Raw genomic sequence first — 25,873 nt, 5'->3', positions numbered from 1 at the left:
AGGCCATGGGAGGGCTCTGGAGGCCGATGTGCCAAAGTCACCTTCCAGCTTGGGAAAGTTTATAGAAGTTGGTATCTCTAAGCCTTTAGCTTTCCTGCCTAAAGCCAGGTTATCCCCCAAAGGCTGGTGTGGTGGTCCAGGCTATCCCCCAAAGGCTGGTGTAGTGGTCTACTCCTATAATTCCAGAACTCAAGCTAAATCAGGAAGATCACAAATTCCAGGCCAACCTGGGCTACACAGTGAGACCCTGTCACAAAAACCAAATCAGCCACGCTGGCCTCTCTCCTCCATTTGCCCCTCACACACAGGGAAGCAGATCGTAAAAGGTAGAGCCCCGATTTATTCACTCGCGACCAGCTCTGATGCAGGCAGGTCCAGGGCCGCCTGCCTAGAGGGTCTCCCCTGGCCACCCCTAAAAGGCACTGTTACGGGTGAAGGGGAGATTGGCGCCTCAGCAAACACTGGGCCCCGGTGGAGCAGCCTGGAGGAGCAGGAATGGGGGTGGGAGTCACCCCGTGACAGTCTGCCGTGCCACCCTGGCCACTGAGCCTGTTAGCAGAGCTGCCTAAGGGAGCACCCCACCCCACTCAGAGGGAGCATCTCTGGTGGCCAGGGCCTCACTTGTCAAAGTGGTCCAGGGGGTAGTGCTCCCCGTAGGTCTGCAGATGCCGTGCCAGTGACTCCTGCTGCCTGCGGAGCTGGGCTGGCATCTCCTGATACACATCAGAGAAGAGCAGGTTCGGGTTGGGCTTCAGCTTCCGCTCCGCCTGTTCAAAGGCCTCCATCACCTGGGGGAGGCGAGGGAAGGGGAGGGTCACAAGAGGCTGACGCCTTCTCCCTCCCCTACCTCCAGGCCTGAGCCTGGGGTTAGAACCCCCCCCCACTCTGGCCTGCAGGGACCTGGGGTTAGAAGCCCCCCCTCGCCCTGGCCTGCAGGGACCTGAGGTTAGAAGCCCCCCCCACTCTGGCCTGCAGGGACCTGGGGTTAGAACCCCCCTCGCCCTGGCCTGCAGGGACCTGGGGTTAGAACCCCCCCTCGCCCTGGCCTGCAGGGACCTGGGGTTAGAAGCCCCCCCCTCTGGCCTGCAGGGACCTGGGGTTAGAAACACTCCAGACCCCGCCCTGGCCTGCAGGGACCTGACCCTGCACTGAGCACTGGACAAGCGAGGGAGCAGGATTAGGCTCGGGGCGCAGAGAAGGGAAGGGCTCTTCGGGACGCTGGGGTCAGGGCTGAGCCGGCACCCACAAAGGGTGGACAGCAGCAGCAGCCACAGCCCAGGTGAGTACTCCCGCTTCACATGACAGTCAGGAAGCCGATCCCTGGGCACCTAGAGGCAGGAAACGCAGACGACCTGCTCTGGGTTCCACTCTGAAGACTCGCTGAGGCAGCTTGGCTCCAGGGGCCACTTATGGGCACGAGTTTCCCTGAGTCAGTGCGAGCACCCAGGTCCTGCACGCCTGTCCTCCCGGAGTTCTCCCCGTGCCCGCCCGTGCCGGAGCCGCAGAGCACACTCGGGCTGGGGGCTCCCGGGCGCTCACCTTCTTCCGAGACTGCTTCCGCCAGGCCTTCTCCTGCCCGTCGTCCCACCAGCCCCGGCTCAGCAGGTACTGCCTCAGCCTCGAGATGGGGTGGTCCTGCTTGTCCCAGTAGTTGACCTCGTCCACCGACCGGTACGCCGAGCTGTCGTCACTGGTGCTGTGGTGCCCAATCCTGCTCAGAGGAGCAGACGGGGCTCAGTGGGGGTGGGGCCACGAAAGGACAGACGAGGGACAAGGCCATGCGTGGGGCCCGGCAGGGCAGGGCTGGTCAGAGCTTTGGCTGCAGTGATCAAAGCGAGGCAGGCACCTGTAGGTCATGGCCTCGATGAGGAAGGGCTGGTTCTCCGCCACCGCCCGCCGCCGGGCCTCCTTGGTGGCGTTGTACACTGCAAACACATCGTTGCCGTCCACGCGGATCGACAGGATGCCATACCCAGGGCCCCGAGCCGCTGCAGGGACAGAGAGGGTACCCGTCAGGGCGAAGGGCGAAGGGGAGGAGAGGAGCATGCCCGTTTACTGCCTCCTGGGCCCTCGCCCAGTCAGACCCCATGGGAGAGGAAGGGAGGGGAGCGGTGGGAGCAGGGCCCTTACCGATGCCGTCCCCACGGTACTGCTCGGAGGTTGGGGTGGAGATGGCATAGCCGTTGTTCCGGCAGAAGAAGATGATAGGACACTCCAGGGTGGCGGCAAAGTTGAAGCCAGCATGAGCATCCCCTTCGCTGGCTGCCCCCCTCGCCAAAGTAACAGATCACAATCCGGTTGGCATTGGCCCGCTTGGCAGCATAGGCTGCCCCCACCGCTGCATGGAAACATGGATGAAAGGGCGCAAACAGGAATAAGCAGACACGTGCAGATTCGCGCACGCACGCACACGCACGCACGCACAGCTCCAGGCTAGGGAAGGCCTGCTCATCACAGCCTTCTCCCTCTCAGCTGACTACTTTCTCGGGAGAAATGTGCACCCCTGACTCCTGTCCGCCATGCTCACACCCAACCATCTTCAAAGGGCAGCCAGATCTCGACCTCCCCCACCAAGGCCAAGCCGCCAGCACTTCGTATCCTAGTTACCGCGTAGCCCACTGCCCCTTCATCTGTCATCCGAGGGACAGCTAGAGGACTCTTAACAGTGGGAGTCTGGCAGATTCCTTCCTAACTGTGGGCTCTCAGTCACTGTGGGCCGAAGTCTCTGCAACAGGCAAAGGCCACAGGCCCCACCCGCTCTGTACCCACGCACGCCCTCAGTCCCCTGGTCTGGTCCTAACGAGACATACGAACGCCTCACAGCTCCCTCCACACGGCCCTGGTGCCTCTGCCACCCCCGCCCCCAGACACTGCCCCGCCCCCAGACACTGCCCCGCCTGGCTTCCTAAGCCTGCATGAAGCTCCCTGGCACCGCCTCTTCACTCTTTCCTACGGGTCTCCCCCAACCCAACATCAGCATCAACAGGCCCACATTGACTCTTGTTCAGAAAGCCAGTGGTCGCCACACGCATCTGTTGACTGAGGCCTCTGGGGCGCCACACTGGATAGTGAGGCCAAGGCCAGCTCAGAGAGAGCTCCGCCATCCGCCACACGGCTACTGTGACACACCCCCATCAGACTCTGGGCCCAGGGGCCACAAGAGAGCTGAACCTTGGTCTGTGTGTTGTGTGGGCACAGTCTCTGTAGTATGCCAGGGGCCTCGGGGCACCTACGGCATGCTCTGGGGAGTCTACCTGGCTCTGAGAACCAAAGCTAGCCGGGGCAGGGTAGAGCGCGGGCTCTGCAGTCACAAGAACCATGAGCGAGTTCCCGCCCTCCCCGCTACCACAAGACCCTAGAAAGTCACTTCCTTCTTCGCCTTCCGTTTCCTGTTCTCTGTAACAGCGATAGTAATCCACGATAGCAGTTACTACCACAGCAACTGACAGTGCCACCAGACAGTCTGATGTGACAGCGAGGCAGCGCCTGGTCCTGCTGGCGTGGAGAGGAGGGTCAGAGGGACGGACAGAGTCTGGGGAGTGCAGTGTGACCGTGATCACCCAGGGCTGCTGAGCGACATGGGCACCATGGAGCCCTCCTCTGAGAGGTCCCTTGAAAGCCCTGGACACAGGCCAGGCTCTGACAGCAGCCAGCACCCAAGCAGCAGCTGGAGAAGGCCTGGGCCTGCTGCACACAGAGGTGTCATGGGTACTGCGTGCGCGAAGCAGGCGTCCTTACCCTGAGGGATCTGCGTGGCCAGTGGAGAGGAGATGGTGACGAAGTGTCGCTCCTTGCAGCCATAGTGAACGGGCATCTGGCGGCCCTTGCCGGGGTCATTCACGTTCCCATAGCACTGGGCCATGAACAGCTCCAGAGGATAGTCCCGGTACATGAGCACACCTGGGGGAGCAGGCAGCCGTGAGCCTGGTCAGCAGTGCCCTGGGGGAGGGTCAGGCCCACCCTGAGGGCAGCCTGGAGCCAGCCCCTTCCTACCTAGGCCAGGCAGGCAAACTCAGGGCTCACAAGGACTGGCAGGTGCCACGGATACGGCCTATCCCAGAAGAGACTTATAATTCCTCTGGGTAACTGTCAGACAGGGGTGAACGGTTGGGTAATGTTAGCATCTCCCGACGCCCATCTCTGAATGGGTGTAACTGGACTTTGCATACGACAGGGCAGCACTGCACAGAAAATGGCAGACAAGGTCTTTCTTTTTGTTCCTTTGGTTTCGGGGTTTTAGTTTGTTTGTCTGTTTTGGTTTTTCAAAACAGGATTTCTCTATATAGTCCTGGCTGTCCTGGCACTCGCTCTGTAGACCAGGCTGGCCTTGAACTCACAGTGACCTCTGCCTCCCGAGTGAGTGCTGGGATCAAAGGTGTGCTGCCACTGCCCAGTTCTAGGACTTTCTTTGTAGGAACCTGGTTCCAGCCCTCAGGGCACATGGTCAGTGGCTTTAAAGCAATGATCTGGTGATTTCACACATGAGTACAATGTATTCAGGTCATGCCCACGCCTCCAACCACTCACCCTGACCTCCAACTCTTTCTGGGAACACCCCACCCCGCTTCCGACTTCATGTTTTCTTTTCTTAAATAAATCACTGGTCAGGCCTGGTGGCGCACGCCATTAGTCCCAGTGCTCAGGAGGCAGAGGCAGGCAGATCTGTGGGTTCCAGGCCAGCCTGGTCTGCAGAGTGAGATGCTGTCTCACTAAATATCCTAAGACAAATCGCTGCGTGCTGGCCTCCCCCACAGACACAAGGTGCCACCCACTGGCCCATGGGCCGCGACACTGTCAGCCCCTCCCTCTCCTTTTTCACACTGCAGGACATGGCACCACCACAGGCACGCATGCCAGAAAATGTTCTTCCACTGACACAGCCCCAGCCAGAGACTTTTTTTCCCCCCAATGAGAAACTGTGAGATTTGTCCCTTGAACTAACGCACCTCCTTTAAGTACGGGCCACCAAGTCACACCTGCATGGACAGGAAACGCCTATCCACAAAAATAAAACCCTTCTTCAAATAAAATCCCTGCTGGACCCTAAGTCACCATCAAAGGGCCCTGTCTGCTAAGTCAGAGGACTGGAGGAGGGGTGGTCTGAAAGAAAATGGCCCCCAAAGGGAGTGGCACTATTAGGAGGTGTGGCTTTGTTGGAGTGGGTGTGGCCTTGTTGGGGAAAGTCCGTTACTGAGGAGGTGGGCTTTGAGGTCTCATATATGCTCAGGCCACGCCCAGCCTCTCAGTCCACTTCCTATCGTTTGCATATCCAGGTGTAGCCAGCACCGTGTCTGCCTGCTCCCTGCTCCCCACCCATGGTGGCAATGGACTAAACCTCGGAAAATGTAAGCCAGCCTCAATTACATGTTTTCCTTTATTAGAGTTTCTGTGGCCATGGGTGTCTTCCCTGCAGTGGAAACCCTGGCTAACACAGAGGGTCTGTGACTGCTTCAGGATAAGCTGGGACTCTCTCAACATCACTGAAGGGGGCCCCAACTCACACCCAGACCTTGGGGGCAATGCTGTGGGCCATCATGTCCTGTGGTCCCCAGAGTCTGAGCTCTCACAGAAGGAACTGCCACGTGTCCTTCCTAACCCTTTACTGCAGAGCTGATCTTATGAAAAGTTAAAGGAGCATGGTGGCTCACTGCCACTCGGGGGGCAGAGGCAGGTGGGTCTCTGAGTTCAAGGCCAGTCTGGTCTACAGAGCAAGTTCCAGACCAGCCTTTGCCTCAAAACAAAGGATAGTTAATGGAGTCACATGACAAGCAGCTTGTTTTTCTTGAGACTGACTGCACTAAGTAGCCCTGGCTACCCTGGAACTCACTGTGTAGATCAGGCTGGCTTCACAGAGATCTGCCTGCCTCTGTCTCCCAAGTGCTGGTCTGCACTGTCTATGTAGGCCAGGCTGGCCTTGAATTTGTGGCAATCCTCCTGCCTCTGCTTCCACACGTGCCGCCATGCCTGGCCTTCAGAGTCATCTCTCCACGTCTCCCAATGGGCACTATAAATGGGCAAAGGTCTGGCTACCCTGGACAATGACGGAGGAGGGGCCCCGGCGGAGGAGGGCGGACGCCATGAGACTGGCCCACGAACCCAGACACAGGCTCTGGGCTTCTCCATGAGAATCACTACGCGGGGGCGAGAAGACCATACACAGAGTCCCGGACTCAGGTGGGGCCTAGCGGTAACGTGCCTGTCCCGTGTGTGAAGCCCTGGGCTCCGTCTCCATTGCCACCAAACACAAACAAAACCCACAGCCTCCGCTGCACACAGCACCCAGGTGGATCTGGCCTGCGCCAGGGACTGCGGGTCCCCTGGGACCTACTGCTTTCCTCAGCACCTGCTGCTGCTTCCCAGTCCTGACCAGCACCACTCCCTGTCGCCACCCCAGTCGGGGATGTCCCATATGGCCACGGGCAGCCAGGGGGACAAACAGAGAAGGCTGTCGCTGGGTCAGACCTGGGTGGAGAGGACTCATACGCCCCACCCTGTAGGAGGCAGATGGCCTGGGCCCAGGGACCTCACTCTGTCCCTGCTGATGCTTGCCTGGCTCCCACAATTAACAAGGACAATGGCCTCACTGGCTGGGAAAGGGACCCCCACGAGCCTGCCAATCCAGGCCAGCCCTAGCCCCAGAGTGCCTGCCTATGCTCTGCAGTGAGGGGACAAGACAAAGCTCTGTGACGACCACCTGCTGCTATGACCCCATCAACTCCCACACCACAGTTGGTTGCTTTGGGGTCTGTGGTTTTTAAGGACAGACTCTTGCTATGTAGCCCAGGTTGGCCTCAAACTGTAGTCTCCCTGCCTCAGTGCTCTGAGGACTGGAATTAGTATCACATGCTCCACGCCAGGCTTCTCCACAGTGACAGGCAGCTCAACACAACAGGTGGGCTGTGAAGCAGGGGATGGGTGGCCTCACTCCTCTCCCTGAATTGTCACCCCGCCCCCCCCCAGCACAAGAGCCTACAGGTCCCCGGTGCCTTGGGAACTCGGCTTTCCCTGACCCTAACCATCATAAGCTGTATGTCCCAATCCAGTACGGGAGGGGCTGGCCCAGCTCTAGACTGGATGCCCGGCTTATCTGAAGAGGCCTCTGGAAAGTCATCCTGGCTACCCCACCTCTGAAAAGCTGCCCCTGGAATCAGTTCCAATAACAAGGGCCTCTAACTCCAAGTGCTCAGCCAGGATCTTTACAGCAGCCAGCTGGGGCTGCCACCTCCTTATAAACAGGACAGCATGGCCAAGTGCTGCCTAAGATGGGGCAGGCCTACCAGGCTCAACATCTGCCTGGTTGGTACCACCAGGGGTAGCTTCTTTTTTTTTTTTTTTTTTTTGGTTTTTCGAGACAGGGTTTCTCTGTGGCTTTGGAGCAGGGGTAGCTTCTTTGCAGGACCCCAAGCATCCCCAGCCCCCCGTCTCATTCTCTGTTCCTTCCTTTCGCTCTATGGCCATCTCTCTTGCCAAAACTAAGATCCACACTGCACTCAGGACCCTCCCACTGCCCCTGCTGCCCAGGGAACACAGCACCTCAGAAGAGTCCACGCACCCTTGCCCTGGGTAGGCAGGTGTCTACAGAGTGTGCGGTGCCCCCAGCCAGGCCTGACCCCCAGCAGGCGTCTCGCGGACGTTAACTTCAGGTGCCTCCTCATTGCCACTCTGAAGACGGGGACGTGGTGGCTCAGAGGAGACTAGTGGGTGCCCTTCTTTGCAAGAGACACTCGCTGTACTCCGGGCCCTGGGGGAAGACTGCCTCTCCAAAGTGACACCTCAGCTGCCCTGCCTGCGATGCTGCTGCTGCCTGGGCTCCCGAAAGGGCCCTCAGGGAAACCGAACTGTGGGGCTCAATGGAGACCCCAGGAGCCAACTACCAGCAGACATACCTGCCTCCCGGTACTGGCCAAACACCAGGTCTGTACGGTCCAGGGCGGCGGCACTGCCCACATGAGTCCCCTCCTCACCATAGTTGGTCATGTAGAAGGAGATCCGGCCCTGGGGGTGAAGGGGCCAGAGGCCCGGGCTTGGTTACAGCAGTCCTTGACAGAGAACCCTGCCTGATTTTTGTTTTGCTTTTTTTTTTGTTTGTTTTTTTGTTTTTTTTTTTCAAGACAGGGTTTCTCTGTGGTTTTGGAGGCTGTCCTGGAACTCACTCTGTAGATCAGGCTGGCCTCGAACTCACAGAGATCCGCCTGCCTCTGCCTCCCGACTGCTGGGATTAAAGGCATGCGCCACCAATGCCCAGCCTTGTTTTGCTTTTTTGAGACAGGATCTCTTCATAGCCCTGGCTATCCTGAACTCACAATGTAGTCCAAGCAGGCCTTGAACTCATAGAGATCTGCCTGCCTCTCCTTCCTGGGTGCTGGAATTAAAGGGGTGTGCCACCATGCCCAGCCCCCTGCCTAACTTGTAAGGATCACCCATCAACTTAGCCATCACTGGGCTGGGCTGGGCTGCGTCCAGAGGAAACCGAGTGGACGGTGAGGGCTGAGTGACAAGCAGGTGTGGAGAGCCCGCTGCAGTGGGCAAGGCAGGCAGGGAGAAGGACAGACAAAGGGACAAGGAGAGACACGGCATGACAAGAGGGGAGGGGAGACGAGGTGATCGGGACAGTCTGCAGGGGTGCTGCGGCCACACTCCAGTCTTGGAATGGCTGGAGAACCCTGCAGGAAGGATGGAGAAAGCAAGGAAAGCAGCGAGCCAAGGGAGGGGCCTGGGGAGACAAGGGAGGGACAGATGGATGGGTCCTCAAAAGCCAAGTTAGTGGTGCTAAGAGTGACCCCCCCCTGCACCCCAGGACAGCTACCTTAGCCTCTCTTTCCTGGACCTGGAAAAGACATTGGGTTTCCCAGCCTCCCTTGCCAGCCAGAAGTGGCTGGTCAGGGGCAGTTTAATCCGAAGCTTTAACGGAATGTGCTTTTCGGGATAGGGCGACTACTGCTGGCACCGCCCCGACCCCGACCCCACCCCACCTTCTTTCTGCCTTGCTCAGAGGCACCATGCCTGGACCTACGGTAGCCGTCCTGTGAGCCCAAGGCAGCAGGCGCAGACCAACGCCATTCCGTGAGAAGGAGCAGCAGAGGGACAGTGCTGCACGCGGAGCTGCTAGGAGACTGGGGTGCCAGGGTAGGCGAGGAGGGTGGCTGGCAGTGCCCAACACTGAGCAATGGGTTAGAGGAGGAAGGGACACAGGTCACGTCTGCACAGGCTTCTGCTGGAGGATGAGCAAAGATGGTGCCAGCTAGGTCTGGGGCCCAAGATGGAAGTCTGGCCGGAGAGCTGGGGAACCCTGGCGTAGGACGGAACTGACGTCACCCACGATGGTGGAAGCAGTCTTCCTGACTGCCCCTCGGGACCCGCATCCCTGTGGAGCTCAGCGTTGCCCCTGGAGCCTGGCTGTCCAGCTGCAGTAGAGCAATGAAGAAAGGCTTTTCTCTAAGTGGGGAGCCAAGTGGGTGGGCGGCTACTGGACACGCAGGGCCTGCGGGGCTGTGGCGTTCAGCATGTGGAGGAGCCTGAGGTGCACCCCCACCCTGGGCTAGTGGCAGAACCTGTCCACCCAGAGCCCTCCCCGCCTCCTGTTCTGCTACAGGCAGGAGCTACCCAGACGAAGGGTCGTGCCAGTCTCCCTGGAGCGAGGAAGAGCTGAGGACCTGTGGGCACACGTTATCAGGGGAGGTCCGAGAGGCTCTATGAAGACGAGAGTGAGGAGAGATGGGATGAGACCCGCAGCCATCGGGACGGTGAGAGGCATAAGGACACCGTGAAGACAGAGGCCAATGCTGCACCGCACAGCAGAGCACGGAGGGAGAGGGAGGCGGACACCTCTGCCACTCAGCGGCCACTCAATGAGTTCCAGGCCCCCATCCCGAGCTTCTTTTATAAAGAGGACAAACCAGTCTCCTGTTAAATACTGCTTTTCATTTTCTTCTTCTTTTTTTTTTTTGTTTTTTGTTTTTTTTTTTGTTTGTTTGTTTTTAGAGACAGGGTTTCTCTGTGTAACAGCCCTGGCTGTCCTGTAGACCAGGCTGGCCTCAAACTCACAGAGATCCGCCTGCCTCTGCCTCCCGAGTGCTGGGATTAAAGGCGTGCGCCACTACCGCCCAGCTTGATTTTGTTTCTTAAGCGTTCCTTTGGAGTGAGGAGCTCCGTCCCTCGAGCCTAAGCGCACGCCTCAGACACAGGCTGACAGCTAATTCTCCTACCCCACCCCAGCAGGCTAGGTCACCAGCTCACTCACTGTGTATCTGCGGGAGGAGGAGCACCTTTGAGACAGCGTCTACTTTGTAGTTCAGGCTGCCCTGGAACTCGAGGCTGTCCTACCACCTCAGCCACCCAAGCACTGGGATTACAGCAGGCAGCCATGCCTGGCTTTTTAAGTAGTTTGCTTACTTATTTGTAGAGCCAGTGACGGAACCCAGAGCAGGTCAAGAATTCTACCACTGAGCTCAGTACCCAGCCAACACGCCGTGTGGAGACCAGGGCAGAGACGAGAGAAATGTCCCGCCTGAAGTCATGGCTGTGACTAGGCACGTGTGGAACCTTTCTCGGCTGTGCACACGGCAGGTATTTTTAGGGTTCCTTCACACATTCTTCCAGCATCCCCAGAGAACCCCATGAGCTCTCAGGGCACCACTGAGAAGATCCCCACGCCTCCCGTCCTTGGTGCATTCCTTGAATACAAGCACAGGCAGGTACCGGGGATGACCCCACCCTGCTCCAGCCTGCCCCCACTTACCTGCCGCTGGGACTCGTACAGAATCCGGTCCATGGTGTTGAGCAGTGTCATGCTCCTGTATAACTTCAGTACCTCCTCCTGGGGCAGCTGCAGGCAGAGGCAGACACATGGGCAAAGTTGGGACCAGAGGAGTCAGGCAAGGGACCTGGGAATAGGGGCCCGGGAGCCTGGGAGCGGGGAGCAGCCTCACATGGGGGTCTTCGCTGGGGTTGATGATCTGGCCCTGGCGGTCCATGACACGGTAGATGGGGATGCCGGAGATGACATTGGGTTGGATGAACTCAAGCTTGTCTACAAACTCTGCCGAGGCCCCTGGGAACTGGGGCTTGTCGTCCAAGGATGGGAACTGCTGCTGCTGCGTGCTGGGGCGCTGGGAGAGAAGCAGAGAAGAGCCTCCTCAGGAGCAGCGGAGGCTGCAGCCGGCTCAGTCCTCCCTGCCGGCTGACATGGCGGGAAGGCGCGCGGGTTAGCCTCACACTTGCTTCTCTCTGAGGCTAGCCTTGAAGCCCTAATCCTCTCACCTCCACAGAGTTGTGACTCCACAGACAGTTTTTTGTTGTTGCTTTGTAGTTTTTTATTTTTGAGACAGGGTTGCTTTGCATAGCCCTGGCTGTCCTGAAACTCACTCTGTAGACCTGGATGGCCTTGAACTCAAAGACCCACTTGCCTCTGCCTCCTGAATGTTGGGATTAGAGGCATGCATCACCACTGCCCAGCTGGGATTGCCTCTTTTAAAGACAGATTGTTGCTATGTAGGCCAGGCCCAGGTTTTTTTGTTTGTTTTGTGTGTGTGTGTGTGTGTGTGTGTGTGTGTGTGTGTGTGTGTGTGCGCGCGCGCACTCGCGTTTGAGACAGTTTTCCTGTGTAGCCCAAGCTAACCTTGAACTCATGGTCATCATGCCTCAGCCTCCCAAATACTGGCATTATAGGCATGCCCCACAATGCCTGCTATTCTTTTTAACAATGTGGTGTCTCAGCTGGACAATGGTGGCAGAGGCGGACAGATCTCTGCTTTTGAGGCCAGCCTGGTCTACAGAGTGGTGCCAGGAAGCCAGGACAACACAGAGAAACCATCTTGAAAAACCAAAGTAAATAGAAAGAAAGAAATGAAGGGAGGGAGGAAGGAAAAGAGAGAGAGAGAGAAAGGCAGGCATGCTTGCCACAAAGTGCATCTGGAAGCTGGGGCTGGCCACACCCTCACAATCCTCTTGTCTTACTCTGGGGGCTGGGATTATAGGTTGCAAACGTTACCTGCGATGAATCCTGCTACACCTCTGTCCTTCCCTTCTCTCACCTGACAAAGTGCATCACACACATCGGTGCCCTCCCCCTACCAGGGCAGCTCCTGGGCTAAAGCCAAACTGGCCCAGTCAGCAAATATTTGAGCACCTGCTTCCTTCCCAGCCTGTGCAGAGCTCTAGGAACAGCAGGCAGCCGTCCTTGCAGCCTAGAAGGGGAAGGCATGCCAAACAAGCAGGAACAGGGGGGACATAAGAACTGAGTTCCAAAGTGGTGGCGCACACCTTTAATCCCAGTACTCAGGAGGCACAGGTAGGTAGATCTTTGGGTTCAAGACCAGCCTGGTCCATAGAGTGAGTTCCACAACAGCCAAACAGAAACACTGTCTCAAAAAAAATAAAAACAAAAACCTCAAGTCCCATAGAGTAACGAGCAGCCAGGGAGAACACGGTGCCGGCCAAGGGGAACAGAATATGCAAAACCCAGAAAGACAGGGCTGGCAATGTTCTCTGTGGAAACCTACAGAGGGCTCAGAGCAGCCAGAAGTCCCATAGGGACGTCACACGTCTCAGATCATAAAACTGATTAAGTTCCTCTCCCTGAAAAATATGGTTTCCAGCCAGGCAGTGGTGGTGCACGCCTTTAATCCCAGCACTCGGGAGGCAAAGGCAGGCAGATCTCTGTGAGTTCGAGACCAGCCTGGTCTACAGAGTGAGTGCCAGGACAGCCAGGGTTATACAGAGAAACCATGTCTCGGAAAAAAAGGAGGAGGAGGAGGAGGAGGAAGAGGGGAAGGAGGAGAAAGAAATCTGGTTTCCAGAAGTTTCTCTTGCTCTTGAGTGCTCTACCGTTTACATATAAACTGACCATGGAACCAGGCACAGCAGCACCTCCTGTAATCACAGCATGCAGGAAGCTGAGGCAGGAGGATGCTGAGTTCCAGGACAACCCTGAGACACAGAAAACCCCACCACGGACACAAAGTGAAAATCTAGGTAAGGTGGTGCACATTTAGAATTCCTGGGGTGGGGTGCACAGAGAAGATGCCACAAGACCAAGGCCAGCTTAAGCTACAGAGTGGCATCGTTCTTTAAAGATAATCAAGTTGGGCTTGGTAGCCCAAGCTCTAATCCCAGCACCTGGGATGTGGAGATGGGAGAATCAGGAGTTCAAAATCACCTTTGGCTACATAGCAAGTTCGAGACCAGTCTGGGCAACATGAGACCCTGTCTCAAGAAATAAAAAATAAAAAAGGCTGGAGATGCGGCTCACTAGACAGAGCGCTTGCCTCGTGCACATGAAGCCCTGGGTTCCATCTGGAGCGAGGGCGCAAGCTTGGGAGGCAGCGGTGGGATATCACCTGCCAAGGGCCAACCTGGGCTACAGAAGACCTTTGCTTCACACTGGGAAGCAAAGCACAAAAAGTAAACCAAACAGTTGGACTGTACACTGAGGTTATCTAGGAAGGGACAGAGCTTCCCGTCTGTGCAGAGCTCTAGGAACAGCAGGCAGCCGTCCTTGCAGCCTAGAAGGGGATGTCTAGTTCCTGCCCTGATGTCAAGTTCCAGGAAACGGCCACCTGACAGAAAACGCTGGCCACAGCAAAAACCAGACTCAGACTTCTCTCGTCAACGCAGAGGCTTCGGCCATCTGTCCTCAGACTTCCTAGAGAGCCAGTCTCCTCCATGTCCATGAAGAAGATAAGATGTGAGCAGCCCAGTTCAGGAGAGGCTACGGGGCGGGAGCAGGGGGCTATCCCGAGACACGCTGGGTGACAGAGGCCCACCTGTCCAGGTCCACGCCGTCCCACACTATCTCTTACTGAAAACCCACAGGGACAAGCTGAACGACCTCAGAGCAAGGGGGAGGGGCGGAAGGAAGAGACAGAGTGCCATCTTCCAACAATGCCAGCTTGTTGCTAACTAAACGTTTCTGGGTCGTTCTGCCACAGTAGGTAACAGAACAGAGAAAGCATGGCTGGCAAAGCCACGGAGAAGCCCAAATGCTCAGGGGGTGACTAACGAGCAGGGTGCCAGGCGGAGCTTCGCTTCCTAGGGCATCAGTGCAGATTACACACCACCTGCCAGGAGAGGGGGGCTCAAAGGCTTCGGGAGGTGAAACAGCCTGCGCCAGGGCCACAAGTCTAAAAGCACGCGTCACAACTGGCCTTCCGACCTGGCAGGGCTGGGACTCCATCCCCGGGGCCCCGGGGCCCCGAGCCCCCTGCCGCAGCTTGCCCAGTTCCCACAGATCTGCGTCTTTCCCCACAGCAGCCAGACTTCCTCTCAGGTCAGCAGCCGAGGCTTCACATGGAGGGAAGCCACAGAAACAGTGGGTCCCTCCCTCCTCTTAACTGTGGCGGCCAAGGCGCCGGGTTCCAGCGGGCAGCGAGTTTCCTGGGCATGATTATCAGCATTTGTGGCTGTGAGGAAATTATCACTCCCAACGGCAGGGCAGGTTCGGGCTGGCACCACTCGGGGCCAGCAGACTTGTTCTGTTTGTGTGAAGAGGAAGCCAGCAGCCTCCCTCGCCCTGCTCCAGGCACAGTAGGAGCCAGATACCTACCTGGAAGGTTCCTTTGTTCTGCATTGGTCTCCCACACACCCCGCAAGGCAGGGGAGGGGGCCAAGTAGGCTTGCACAACAAGCGCTCCACAGTAATTACCCAACACTTGGGCGAATGAGCGGCTGGTTGAGTTCTGTGGCTCTTGAGTCAGACGGACCTGGGCACCACTTTCCGAGCTGACAGGGTGGCTCTCCACAAACACTGAATGTTCTCATGTCTAAAAAGCTGCACAGGGCTGTGTGCAAAGTTCCCTGGGTGACCTACACAGGGGTTCATGCAGGCCTGGGCACAGTGTGTGCCTGGAAACGGGGAGGGAAGCAGCACTTGGTGATGCGGGTAATGCCAGCGCCAGAGAGGCGGAGGGAGGAAGATTGCAACCGCGAGACCAGCCTGGCCTAGACAAGGAGAGCTGTCTCAAAAGCAAAGAAAGGTAGGCATGACAGAGCATGCCCAGAAGCTGAGTATTCTCAAGGCTGAGGCAGGAGGATCATGAGTTCAAAGCCAGCCTGGACCACATAACAAGACACTATCTCAAGAAAAAAACAGTTTTTAATTACAAAAACAAAAGCAGGGCTTCAGATGTAGTTCGTCTGGCTGAGTAGTTATTTGGTACGTACAAAGCCCCAGATTAGATCCCTCGCACTGCAGCAGGCAATCATGATGGCAGATCCTATAATCACAGCACTCAAGAGGTAGAGAGGGTAGGGTCACTTCAAGGTCACCCTCCCCCACAGTTTCAAGCGAGACTATGAAAACAAACACGTCAGATGACACATGCCTAGGACCCCACTGTGGTGGTCTGACTGAGAATGGCCCACAGACTCAGATTTGAAGCTTAGAAGTGGCATGAGGAGGCGTGGCCTTGGTGGAGGAAGTGTGTCACTGGGGGTGGGCTTTAAGGTTTCCAATGCTCAAGCCAGGCCTGGGGTCTCTTCTCTTCCTGCTGCCTGTAGATTCAGATGGAGACCTCTTGGCTCCTGGTCCAGCACTGTGTCTGCCTGTGTGCAGCCATTAACGGACCAAATCTCTGAAACTGGAAGCCAGCCCCAATGAAATGTTTTCCTTTATGAGAGCTGCCATGGTCATGGTGTCTCTTCACAGCAATAGAAACCCTAGCTGTGACACCACTCAGGAGGTTGAAGCAGGAGAATAATGAGTTCAAGGTCAGCCTGACCCACATACTGAGACCTTGTCTCAAAACCAAATCAACTCCACCAAAAGACAAAGACTGCACAGGTAAGAAATCGGGAAGATCAGAGATGAGGGCACCTTGGGAGGATGGGGAGCGTGAGAAGAACCACTGCACCTTAGGTTGGGGAGTTTGATACCAGACTCTGGCCCTAGCAAACTTCAGCGAGGAGATGGGGGAGGCCATGTGGTTACATCAAAGGCCTGAAGCTGAAGTCAGAGGAAAGCCAAAGGGGTAGTCGAACAGTGGAGAGGGCCAGCAGGCAGGGCTTGCAGGCTGAGGATGAGCAAGGGGGTCCAAGCAGGACACGCTGTCAGAGATCTGACATCCATGGGTGCGTCACGTACTGGAGCGGGCCCAGACCATGCTCTCCAAACCTGTGGAGAGGAGGGCTGTCCCTGCCCCCTTGCTGTCACTATGCTAACTCGGTGAGTTCCCAGAAATGGCCAGTAATGAAGATGCTGGATTATGGGATGGGTGGTAAAAGCCTACAGAGAAGGGATAGGACCACGTCCCATTTCTCCTTTGCCTCTTCTTGGAGGGGGTGGCCTGATGGCCAGTGACATGGAAGGGCAGAGCTGCTCAGACTGGGACAAACCCTGAAGCACAAAAAACCCAACAGGGGCTGGACAGCCTGGTTCAGCTGCAGAAGCACCCGCATGGCCATTCTCTAAAGAACCTTGGGAACAGCACAGAGCCCTGCATGACAAAAATTCCCTGGCCTTAGTTTCTCCTTCTGGTGTACAGTCTCATGGGCTATCATGGGGTTGGCATGAGCTCACACGGATATATGCCTCAGACCAGTGCCTGACACATAAGGAAGGCATGGCAAACATAAACCACTAACAGGTGTGTGTGATAACTGTTCCCACCAAACAGGTAGACTCAAAGTGTTTGCTCTGAGGCCTGGATGAGAGCTCGCACAGGGAGCATGGGCAGTAGACGCTGAGGGGAGCAGAGTGTCATCATAGCTAACCCTAACCTGCCAGGCTGGAATCCTATCCAACCGTGGGACATCGGGACGGGAACCCAGTGCCCTGAACCCATGCCCCATAAAGAGAAGAGACTTGCTCAAAGGGCTGCAGGGGATAATACACCGGTGAAGCCCTTAGAGGAAGTGTCACCAGCCACACCACATGAAGTGACACAAGCATTCTCTGAAAATGGGAGTGAGGCAAAGCTGCTGGGCAGGCAGGGAGGGAGAGGCAAGGGTGAGGAGATGCTTTGGCCTGGGAAGAACAGACTCCAGAGCCCAGCGTGGCTGCACAGGGATGTCAGGTCAGCATCAGGAGGGTGAGGCAGAAAGAGTGCAAAGGCAGCCTGGGCTCCAAGACAGGACCCTAAAACAAAACCAAAACCAAACAAACAAGAGGCTCTGGGCCTGGCGCTCTGGGACCCTGGAGGCTAAGGAGACAAAGCAGATCAGCAGGAGGCAGCTGTGGGGCTGGCGCCATGACAGGGATGTTAGGAGCACTCGCTGCTCTCCCACACAGGGCTTCAGTCCTGGAACCCACATCGGCTGACTCACCATAACTCCAGCCTCAGAGGCCCACTCCCTCTCCCCGTCCTCACAGACAGCCAAGCAAATAAAATGAATCGTAAAGACAAAAAAAAAAAAAAAAAAAAAAAGCTGGGCGGTGGTGGTGCACGCCTTTAATCCCAGCACTCGGGAGGCAGAGGCAGGCGGATCTCTGTGAGTTCGAGGCCAGCCTGGTCTAAAGAGCAAATTCCAGGACAGCCTGACCTACACAGAGAAAGCCTGTCTTAAAAAACCAAAACCAACCAACCAATCAGAGAAGGAGCTGACTATGAACCTAGGTGCCACATGAAGCGCTTTATTCCGTGTTCACTGAACCCCACAACCTCCTGGTGAGGCACCTCCATCAAACAAGGTGGCATTTGAGGCTCATGGGGCGAAGCAACTTGTCCAAAGCCACACAGTCCACAAGCGGCGCGGTTGCATGTGCAGGGCTGTCTGACCAGAGACGGCGGGTTTAGGGCACATTATCATTTGGGGTGGGCTTGCTAACTTTACACTCTCTCTGTGGAGGACAGGCAACACCCACTGAGCCTTAAGCCCTGAGGCTAACACAGCAGAGAGCAGCAGCTCCCTCTAGGGCCGTTGCTCAAACTGGAAAGCTATCAGGCTCTCTGGGCCTCAGGGACGGGGACACACACACACACACACACACACACACACACTTTCAACCCTAGCCCCCCCCCCACCGCCTGCAGGGCAGGTGTAAAGCCCAAGGGGGCATTTCACTCTTTCCCTGAATCAGTCAACATCAAACCGGTTACCTTCCCTGGAGAAAAGCAGTAGCTGCCATTTCTACAATCCTACTTACTCTGTGCTCGGAACAGAGTAAGTGCCCCTTAAGAACCTCCCACTTGGGAGCTGGAGAGAGAGCCCAGAAGTTAAAAGCTCTGGCTGCTCTTACAGAGGACCTAAGTTGTTCCCAGCACCCACAGGCAGCATGCAAATCACCTGTAACTCTAGCTCAAGGGTGACGAGAAATCCCCGGCCCCAGCAGACACACCCCTGCAGCTGAGGGCATGCTCTCTGCGTGTCTGTCTGTCTGTCTCTCTCTCTCTCTAAATCAAAAAGGAAAGGCCAGGCACGCTGCACATCTCTAATCCTCGCACCCAGGAAGTAGGGGCAGAAGGCAGGACTGCATAACAAGACCCCGGGGAAAACAACAAAACCCACATTCTTTAGCTGGACGGACGAGGCAACCCACACTTGTAACCCCAGCCCTCGGCGGTGAGGTAGGAGCATCAGGGGTTCACAGCGATCCTCAGCTACATGAGATCCTGTCTCAAAACCAAACCAAAACATCCCCTCTAGCCCTTGCCAGCACGGTCTGAGGGAAGTGTTACTCTGGTTTCACCAGCGGAGGCATAAAGTGTGTACTTCCGAGGAGCTAGCGGGTGAGCCAGCCTAAACAGGCTGAAGGGCCCTGCCGGTCCCCACCGGAGGGTCACTCCTGCTCTGGACCACTCCTCTGCCCCTGCAAGAAGAGAACCCTTGACCCTTTGTTCCTCAGATGCACTCTCAGCCCTGCCCTGTCTATGGAACAAAGCTGCTGGGGTGCCCGGGACACTTGTGTCCCATGGGACGACATCTTCTCTACCCGAGGTGGAGCTCAACGGTAGCATACTTGCACAGCACCCTCTAGGTCCATGGTTCGATCCCCAGTACTGAAAACAAAATGAAACAGAAGCCAGGCCTGCTGGTGCACACCAGTGACTCCAGTACTCAGGACGTGAAGGCAGGAAGGTTGGATGTTCAAGGCCAACCAATAGAGGCTCTACCAAAAAAAAAAAAAAAAAAAAAAAGCCAGAAAGATGTATCATCTGGTTTAGGCACCTGTTACCCAAAATAGTTCTCTGACCCCCACCTTGGCACGCACATGTCACAATAAGTTTCTTGTTAGATCAGCAATACTGTACTAAAGACATTCCAGAACAAAATGCCTGAGTGTGGTGGTGTATTCCTTTAATATCAGCTCTTAGGAGGCAAAGGGAGAGGTAGGCAGGTCTCTGAGTTTCAGGCCAGTCTGGTGGTCTACACAGCAAGTTCGAAGCCAGCCAAGGACTACATTGTGGGATGCAGTCTCAAAAACAAACAAAAAAGTGGCCAATGTGAGTGAGATGCAGGCGAGGAGGGCACGTCGGGGCCTGAACCCAGCTCTTCCAATACTAGCCCAGCTCTTCCAGTACTAGCCCAGCTCTTCCAGGAGAAGCACGTGTCTTGCACAGAAGCTGGTGGGAGGGGCGGGCCAGGGCTGAGTGTCTCAGTGCTGTAAGAATGGAAAAGAACTAAACTTCCTCCCCTTCCGGGCAGCTGGAAGGGAGTTAGGCTTTGGGACCCAGGGCTCCATGCTCAGACTTTCTATCCCTGAACCTGTTTCCTCCCCTCCCCGCCAAACTCACAGAGATCCGCCTGCCTCTACCTCCCAAGTGCTAGGATTAAAGGCCAGCGCCTCCACCGCGCGGTCAGTTTCCTCTTTTTTAATGGCAGGGTCCTAGCACTCTTGTGCTGGAACTGTCAGTCACCAAGTGTTTCATGATGTGAAAACCCGGCCAGGTTTCTTTCTTTCTTTCTTTTTTTTTTTTTTGGTTTTTACGAGACAAGGTTTCTCTGTGTTGTTTTGGAGGCTGTCGGTCCAGCCCAGCCTCGAACTCACAGAGATCCGCCTGCCTGTGCCTCCCGAGTGCTGGGATTAAAGGTGTGCGCCACCACCACCCGGCCTTACTCCAGTTTTCATTTTTAACGTTTTTAAGTTTTTAAAAATAATTTATTTTTGTTTATGTGCATTGGGGTCTCACCTACACGTATGTCTGTGTGAGGGTGGTATCAAATCCCCTGGAACAGGAGCCACAAACCACGGGGTGCTGGGAACAGAACCCAGGTCCTCTGGAAGAACAGCCAGGGCTCTCACCACTGAGCCGTCTCTCCAGCCCCAAGTCTTTAACTTTTCTTTTTTTTTTTTTTGGTTTTTCGGGACAGGGTTTCTCTGTGGCTTTGGAGGCTGTCCTGGAACTCGCTTGGTAGTCCAGGCTGGTCTCGAACTCACAGAGATCTGCCTGCCTCTGATTCCCGGGTGCTGGGATTAAAGGCGTGCGCCACCAACGCCCGGCAAGTCTTTAACTTTTTAAATTACGTTTTGATGTACTGTGTGTGTGCATGGAGGTGTGATGATCGGTGGCAGTGACTCTCTCTCCACCATTGGGTCCCAGAGACAACTCAAGTCACCAGGCTTGACAGTAGCTGCCTTACAATCTGAGCCATTGCAATGGCCTTAAGAGGAAATCTTTTTTTTCTTTTTTAACTTTCAGGGTCTTGCCATGCAGCGCTGGCTTGATGCAATCCTCCTGCCTCTGCTTCCTTAGTGCTGGAATTATAGGCATGCACTACCATATCCAGAGGGTGCAGTGAACACACACAGCTTTGTAGCTGCTGGGATGGGATTCTAGCAACGGAGCCCAAGTGAGTGAGAGAGAGAGCGAGGAGAGAGAGAGACAGAGACAGAGCAAGCGTGCGTGCGTGCGTGCGAGTGTGTCACTGTCACCACCCCAGGCCTGGCTCCTACAGTGAGTTTCCTTTCTCTTCCCCCTGAGCTGCAGAGAAGCCAACAGTGTTGAGTGAAGGGTGCCGAGAGGAGGGGCTACGGGGTCCCTCTTCCTCATCCACCCTCCAACTGGCCCACAGCAGACATCCTCCCCACCTCCTCCAGACCTGCTCCTCGTCTCCACCGGACAGAACTAATTGCACCTTCCAGCCACGGAGGGCGGCTTGTCCTGCCATCCCATACTTGGGAAGCTGAAGCAGGAGGACTGCCACCAGTTTAAAGCCATCACAGGCTACAAGGTGAGTTCCAGACCATCCAGGGTGAGATCATGTATCAAAAGAATAAAAAAAAATTTACGTGTTCCCAAACTGAGTGTGTGGTCCCTTCAGCAACGGGGTCTAACCATTCAGTCACAGTGGGCGACCAAGAGCAGCAAGGGACCACCCATAGCAACCATGCCCGACAGACACTGAGGCTTTCTCAGTGACCCCTGACTTCCGGGAGCAACAGTGCTTGCTACTGTGAAGTACTTCTGTTTAAACTTTCCAAGAAAAAAATTTTAATTAGATTGCAAACTAACGGGGCATCATAAGGCTTCTTGAGACAGGCTTAGTTTTGGTTAATTCTCCCCTACATCCCCTCTCCCCTACCTCCCTGTGCCCCATTTGAACTGAAACCTTTAGCTCCCAGTATCCTCCCTGTTCTCCCACAGCATATGAATTTCACTGTCCCCGCCTACTTACTGGAGATTTTTCACTTGAATTGTCAAGGTCATGGGTTCCCAAGTAGCTGCTTCACAAATCTTTATTTACCCTTGTCTGGACTCTCACTTCCCCATCTCCCCAACAGCTATCTGTATGAGCACCCCCCCCCTGCTCCCCATCTCCACTTTCATCTTGGCTATCACCTACTGTCCCCTTCCCTAAATGCTTCCTCTCACTTCCTTTTCACTTTCCTACCTTCCCCCTTCCCTAAATGCTTCCTCTCACTTCCTTTTCACTTTCCTACCTTCCATGTGTGCTTTCCGGTTAGAAACGTAAGGTCTGAAGTTAGGACCTTCCCCTGCGAATCTGCAACGTTTTTCCAACTCTATCCACTTACCTGCCGATTTCACGGTTTCAGTTTTCTTTAATGATCATCTAGGTCGATCCCATATCCTAACTAGTGTGAATAGAGTGTCGTTGCAGTAAGATGTAAGATTCTTTGAGTGTAGCTACATACGCCCAGGAGCAATACAGCCAAGTCATATAGTAGACCTGCTTATAGTTTTTATTTATTTATTTATTTTTTGGTTTTTCGAGACAGGGTTTCTCTGTATTGTTTTGGAGGCTGTCGGTCCAGCCCAGCCTCGAACTCACAGAGATCCGCCTGCCTCTGCCTCCCGAGGGCTGGGATTAAAGGCGTGCGCCACCACCACCCGGCTCCTACTTATAGTTTTAAGAAGCCTCCAGCTCACTTCTAGAGTGGCTGCACCAATGGAGGCTGAAGATGCCGTCATAACGCTGGAAGGGACTGTGCAGGAAGCCCGGGGAGGGGGACCTCATTTTCTCCCCGTGTGCCCACGGGGCACGCCTGTGGCAGGGCTGCTCTCTTTATTGAATGGAAGGCCTGTTCTACAAGAGGGAGCCCATCCCTGGTACTGTAACCATGGTCAAAACACAGAGCTAGGAAGCCATAGGAACTAGAGGCAGAAGCTACTGATGTTGTTTCCCACATGGTCATGCTGTCACACTGTCTTCTAGATAGCCATGTTTCTCTCCACAGATCTGTGCTGCTCTCAACCTCGGTCAGAGAAGCATCTTACTGCACTGGGTTAATGGCCAAACGCAGAGACGCATTACTGTTCAGAGCGTACGTGACTAAGAGCGCCCGGCTGGGAACATGAGCATCAACCCCCTCCACAGTGCAGGGAACATTGTGAAATAGGGGAGAGAAAGAATGCAAGAACCTGAGGGTGGGAGGAGTCGCTGTAAAATCTGTGTCCTCGTGACACAGCTATTGCATGCACAGTTCACAGCAGCTGTGGTTACTCACAAAAGATCTGCACAACATCGACCCAGCTCCTTAAGCCCCAGCAAGGTCTGGGGAGCGGCTCTCAAGACCCCAGCCCAGATGCAGCGCTATCAGCAGTTGCTGGCTTCAGGGGAAGGCAAACTCGTTTGTCTTTAGGCCACTGGCACGTTCCCCACGCCCCAGCGGTGTACACCATTAACTGGACCCAGTGGATTAAAAAATAGGCAAGTGCACGCCTTTAATCCCAGCATTTGGGAGGCAGAGGCAGGCAGATCTCTGTGAGTCTGAGGTCTGCCTGATCTACAGAGCGAGTTCCAGACAGGACAGCCTGTCTCAAAACAACAACAACAACAACGAAATTAGAAGAGAATATGAAGCCAGACATGATGGCAAATGCCCAAAATTCCAGCATTTGAGAAGAAGAAGCAGGAGCATCAGGTGTTCCAGATCCCTCCCCACTCCCCACACCACCACCAAAAAAAAGGAAGGAGGCCAGGGAAGGAGAGGGGAGGGGAGGGGAGGGGAGGAGACGGGAGGGGGGAGGATGCAAGAAGGAGGGAGAGAAGGGGATGGGGCTAGGTGTAGGTCAGTAGACACAGCACTTGCCTAGCATGTATAAGTCCTGGGTCTGACCCCCAGCACCAAATAAAACCGAGCACGGTGATGAACGATTCTAATCTGAACACTGAGATGGAGGCAGGAAGAGCCAAAGTTCACGGTGTGTGTGGGGGGACACACGACACAGGGACATGGGACGGGAAAAGAAGTTAGAGGGACAGCCACAGAAGTCTGAGCCAGCAGGAGAGCGGATTTAATCAGTCACAGGGACCTGTCCTTGGGAACCTCACTTCCGCTCAGCCTACCTGCCCAGCCAGTGAGTTCAGGGGCTGAAATCAGCTGCGACGGATTTGATCGCTAGGGAACAAAGCCAAAGAGAAGAGCACGCGGCACACTGCCCTGCCCACACCCTGGTCCTGCAGCCCTGCCTCCCTCCTAGCTGACCCTGCTCATCTCTGCTAACCCCCCCCCCCAGCGTCCACCTACGGATTCCGTCTTCACTGCCCGAAGAACTGGACGTAGGTCAGACTCAACCTCAGAAAACATGCAGATGCTCCATCAGGGCATGGCCGATCCAGTCCCCACCCTGCAGGCCACCCTTCCCTCTCCCAATCTCTGAGGTTTCTGTCCTCACCGCTAATGCAAGGCCGACGTTCCCATTGCCCTCTCCTACCGGGCCCATTTGTAACGCTTCCTTCCACAAGCAGGGATTTCCACAGCCACCTTAACAAGGGGCTACTCTCAGCGCCGTACACAGAGGTGAAAGCAGTCCCCTGGCCAAGGCTGTACAACTGCAGAGCGGGGAGGTGACATCGTGTGGTCCAGCTCCAGAACCCAATCACTTAACCAGACCTGTTCTCACGGGCATTTTACTTTAAAACCCTCTAACCAGGCATTACCAGCAAGAAACTTTCTTTTTTCCTTTTTTTTTTTTGACAAGATCTTGTTTGGGGTTTTTGTTTTGTTTTTTGGGGTTTGGGGTTTTAGACAGGGTTTCTCTGTGTAGCTTTGGAGGCTGTCCTGGAACTCGCTCTGTAGACCAGCCTGGCCTCGAACTCACAGAGCTCCGCCTGCCTCTGCCCTCTAAGTGCTAGGATCAAAAACACACATCTCCACCCCAGGCCGTTGATTTCTTTTTTCAGTCTTTTTGGTTTTTTGAGTCAGGGTCTCGTGTAGCTGAGACTGACCTCCAATGCCGGGCCTTCCCGCCTCTATCCCACGAGTGCTGGGACCAGTCACGCGTCACCATACCCAGAGCACACGGGGTTAGGAGTCAAGTTCTGGACGTGGCACATGCCAGGCAGGCACTCTGTCACTTAGCTCCGTCACCAGACCGCAACACCTGCCCTCAGCAACAATGGATCAAAGGGGCGCTGAGCTTTCTCAAGCGTTTCCAAGAAGAGCGGGCAGTCGAGAAAAAGAGGACAGACAGCCTCAGGACCGACTCTAATCCGACGCCAGTCTGCGAATCTGAGTGAGCTAAAGGCCATCTTGGACTACCGGGGGTTGGGGGGAGGGAGATTCTGTCTTCAAAACTCACGTCGACCAAGGGTCCTGTCTGGATGTCCCGTTCTCTTTGTCTCCCTTCATGAAGTCAACAAACATACACTGATCGCCTGTAAACAATATCCGGCGGCACAGCCCCTGCCTTGACCTTTTGATCGGGGGACACAGGAGCCCAATCAGTTTCTTGCTCAACTAGCTGTGCAACTGGATCTTAAGTAAAGGGATAAAAAACGTAGGACCCGATCCTGGCCCCTCCCATGCCCCGGTTTTCTTCCTGCACCGAGGCTTACAAGGAGCTGCCTTGCTTTTCCTCTGAAGGGAGTCTTCCCTCGAGTGCCTCCTCCCCGAGGAGTCTCCCGGTCCTGTCTTTCTGAGTCGGTCCTTGCTTGTCAGCCCGCGGTGACCCCCCACACACACCGCGAGAATAACCTTTACGTCTCAGGTCGCCTCGGGAGAGACCCCCGTGGGGCCCAGGCACTTACGGATCCAGCCAAGCCCCGAGCCCCAGGCCGCCGCAGCGCCACGAGAGCAGCCTGGCCCAGGCCACGGCTCTGCCTCCACATCTTGGCCACAGATATCGCTACCGCCATCTTGCTCACTAACCACGCCTCCTTTCTCACGAGCCAGACGTGGGGCTGCCCCATCAGGTGCCTTATACAAATGGCAGCACAGTTAGGCCAATAAGCGATCTCACTCCAACCACCCCGCGTCAAGGACACGAATGTAAGCTCATCTGGCAATCATCGTCATCCAAAACTGCTCCAGTCTTCCGCTTACTGTTGCTCCAGTGTCAGGCAGGAAAAGGACAACCTGACTAGAGGCTCACGGGTTTAGGGCCCGGGGGCCTTGGGCAAGATGGGCCTATTCCAAGACCCGCCCCCTACCCTTTAGTGTCCAATGGCTTTGCCAGGATTAGGAGGTGGAGGTGGGCGGGGCCAGATTGTTAGTAAACGTTCAGCCACGTGCGAGGGCCGAGTCCAGCGCGCCCCA

At 55.6% G+C, this 25,873-nt stretch overlaps 1 protein-coding gene across 1 annotated transcript; it reads right to left on the bottom strand.

The window, feature by feature from the left end:
- Positions 1 to 320: 320 nt before the first annotated feature.
- On the bottom strand, positions 321 to 25,664 carry Bckdha (branched chain keto acid dehydrogenase E1 subunit alpha). The gene is given in 10 exon segments (XM_040734599.1): positions 321 to 788; positions 1,540 to 1,711; positions 1,847 to 1,988; positions 2,131 to 2,269; positions 2,271 to 2,338; positions 3,739 to 3,900; positions 7,887 to 7,995; positions 10,739 to 10,825; positions 10,929 to 11,108; positions 25,366 to 25,664. Coding segments are annotated over 10 exon segments (1,392 nt in total). The 5' UTR covers positions 25,528 to 25,664; the 3' UTR covers positions 321 to 617.
- Positions 25,665 to 25,873: the final 209 nt, after the last annotated feature.

This window comes from Mesocricetus auratus, unplaced genomic scaffold (assembly GCF_017639785.1).
Source record: "Mesocricetus auratus isolate SY011 unplaced genomic scaffold, BCM_Maur_2.0 Super-Scaffold_100038, whole genome shotgun sequence".
NCBI classification, from domain to species: domain Eukaryota; kingdom Metazoa; phylum Chordata; class Mammalia; order Rodentia; family Cricetidae; genus Mesocricetus; species Mesocricetus auratus.
Note: the sequence above shows the minus strand (reverse complement) of the source record. Positions and strands in the feature narration are given on the sequence as shown.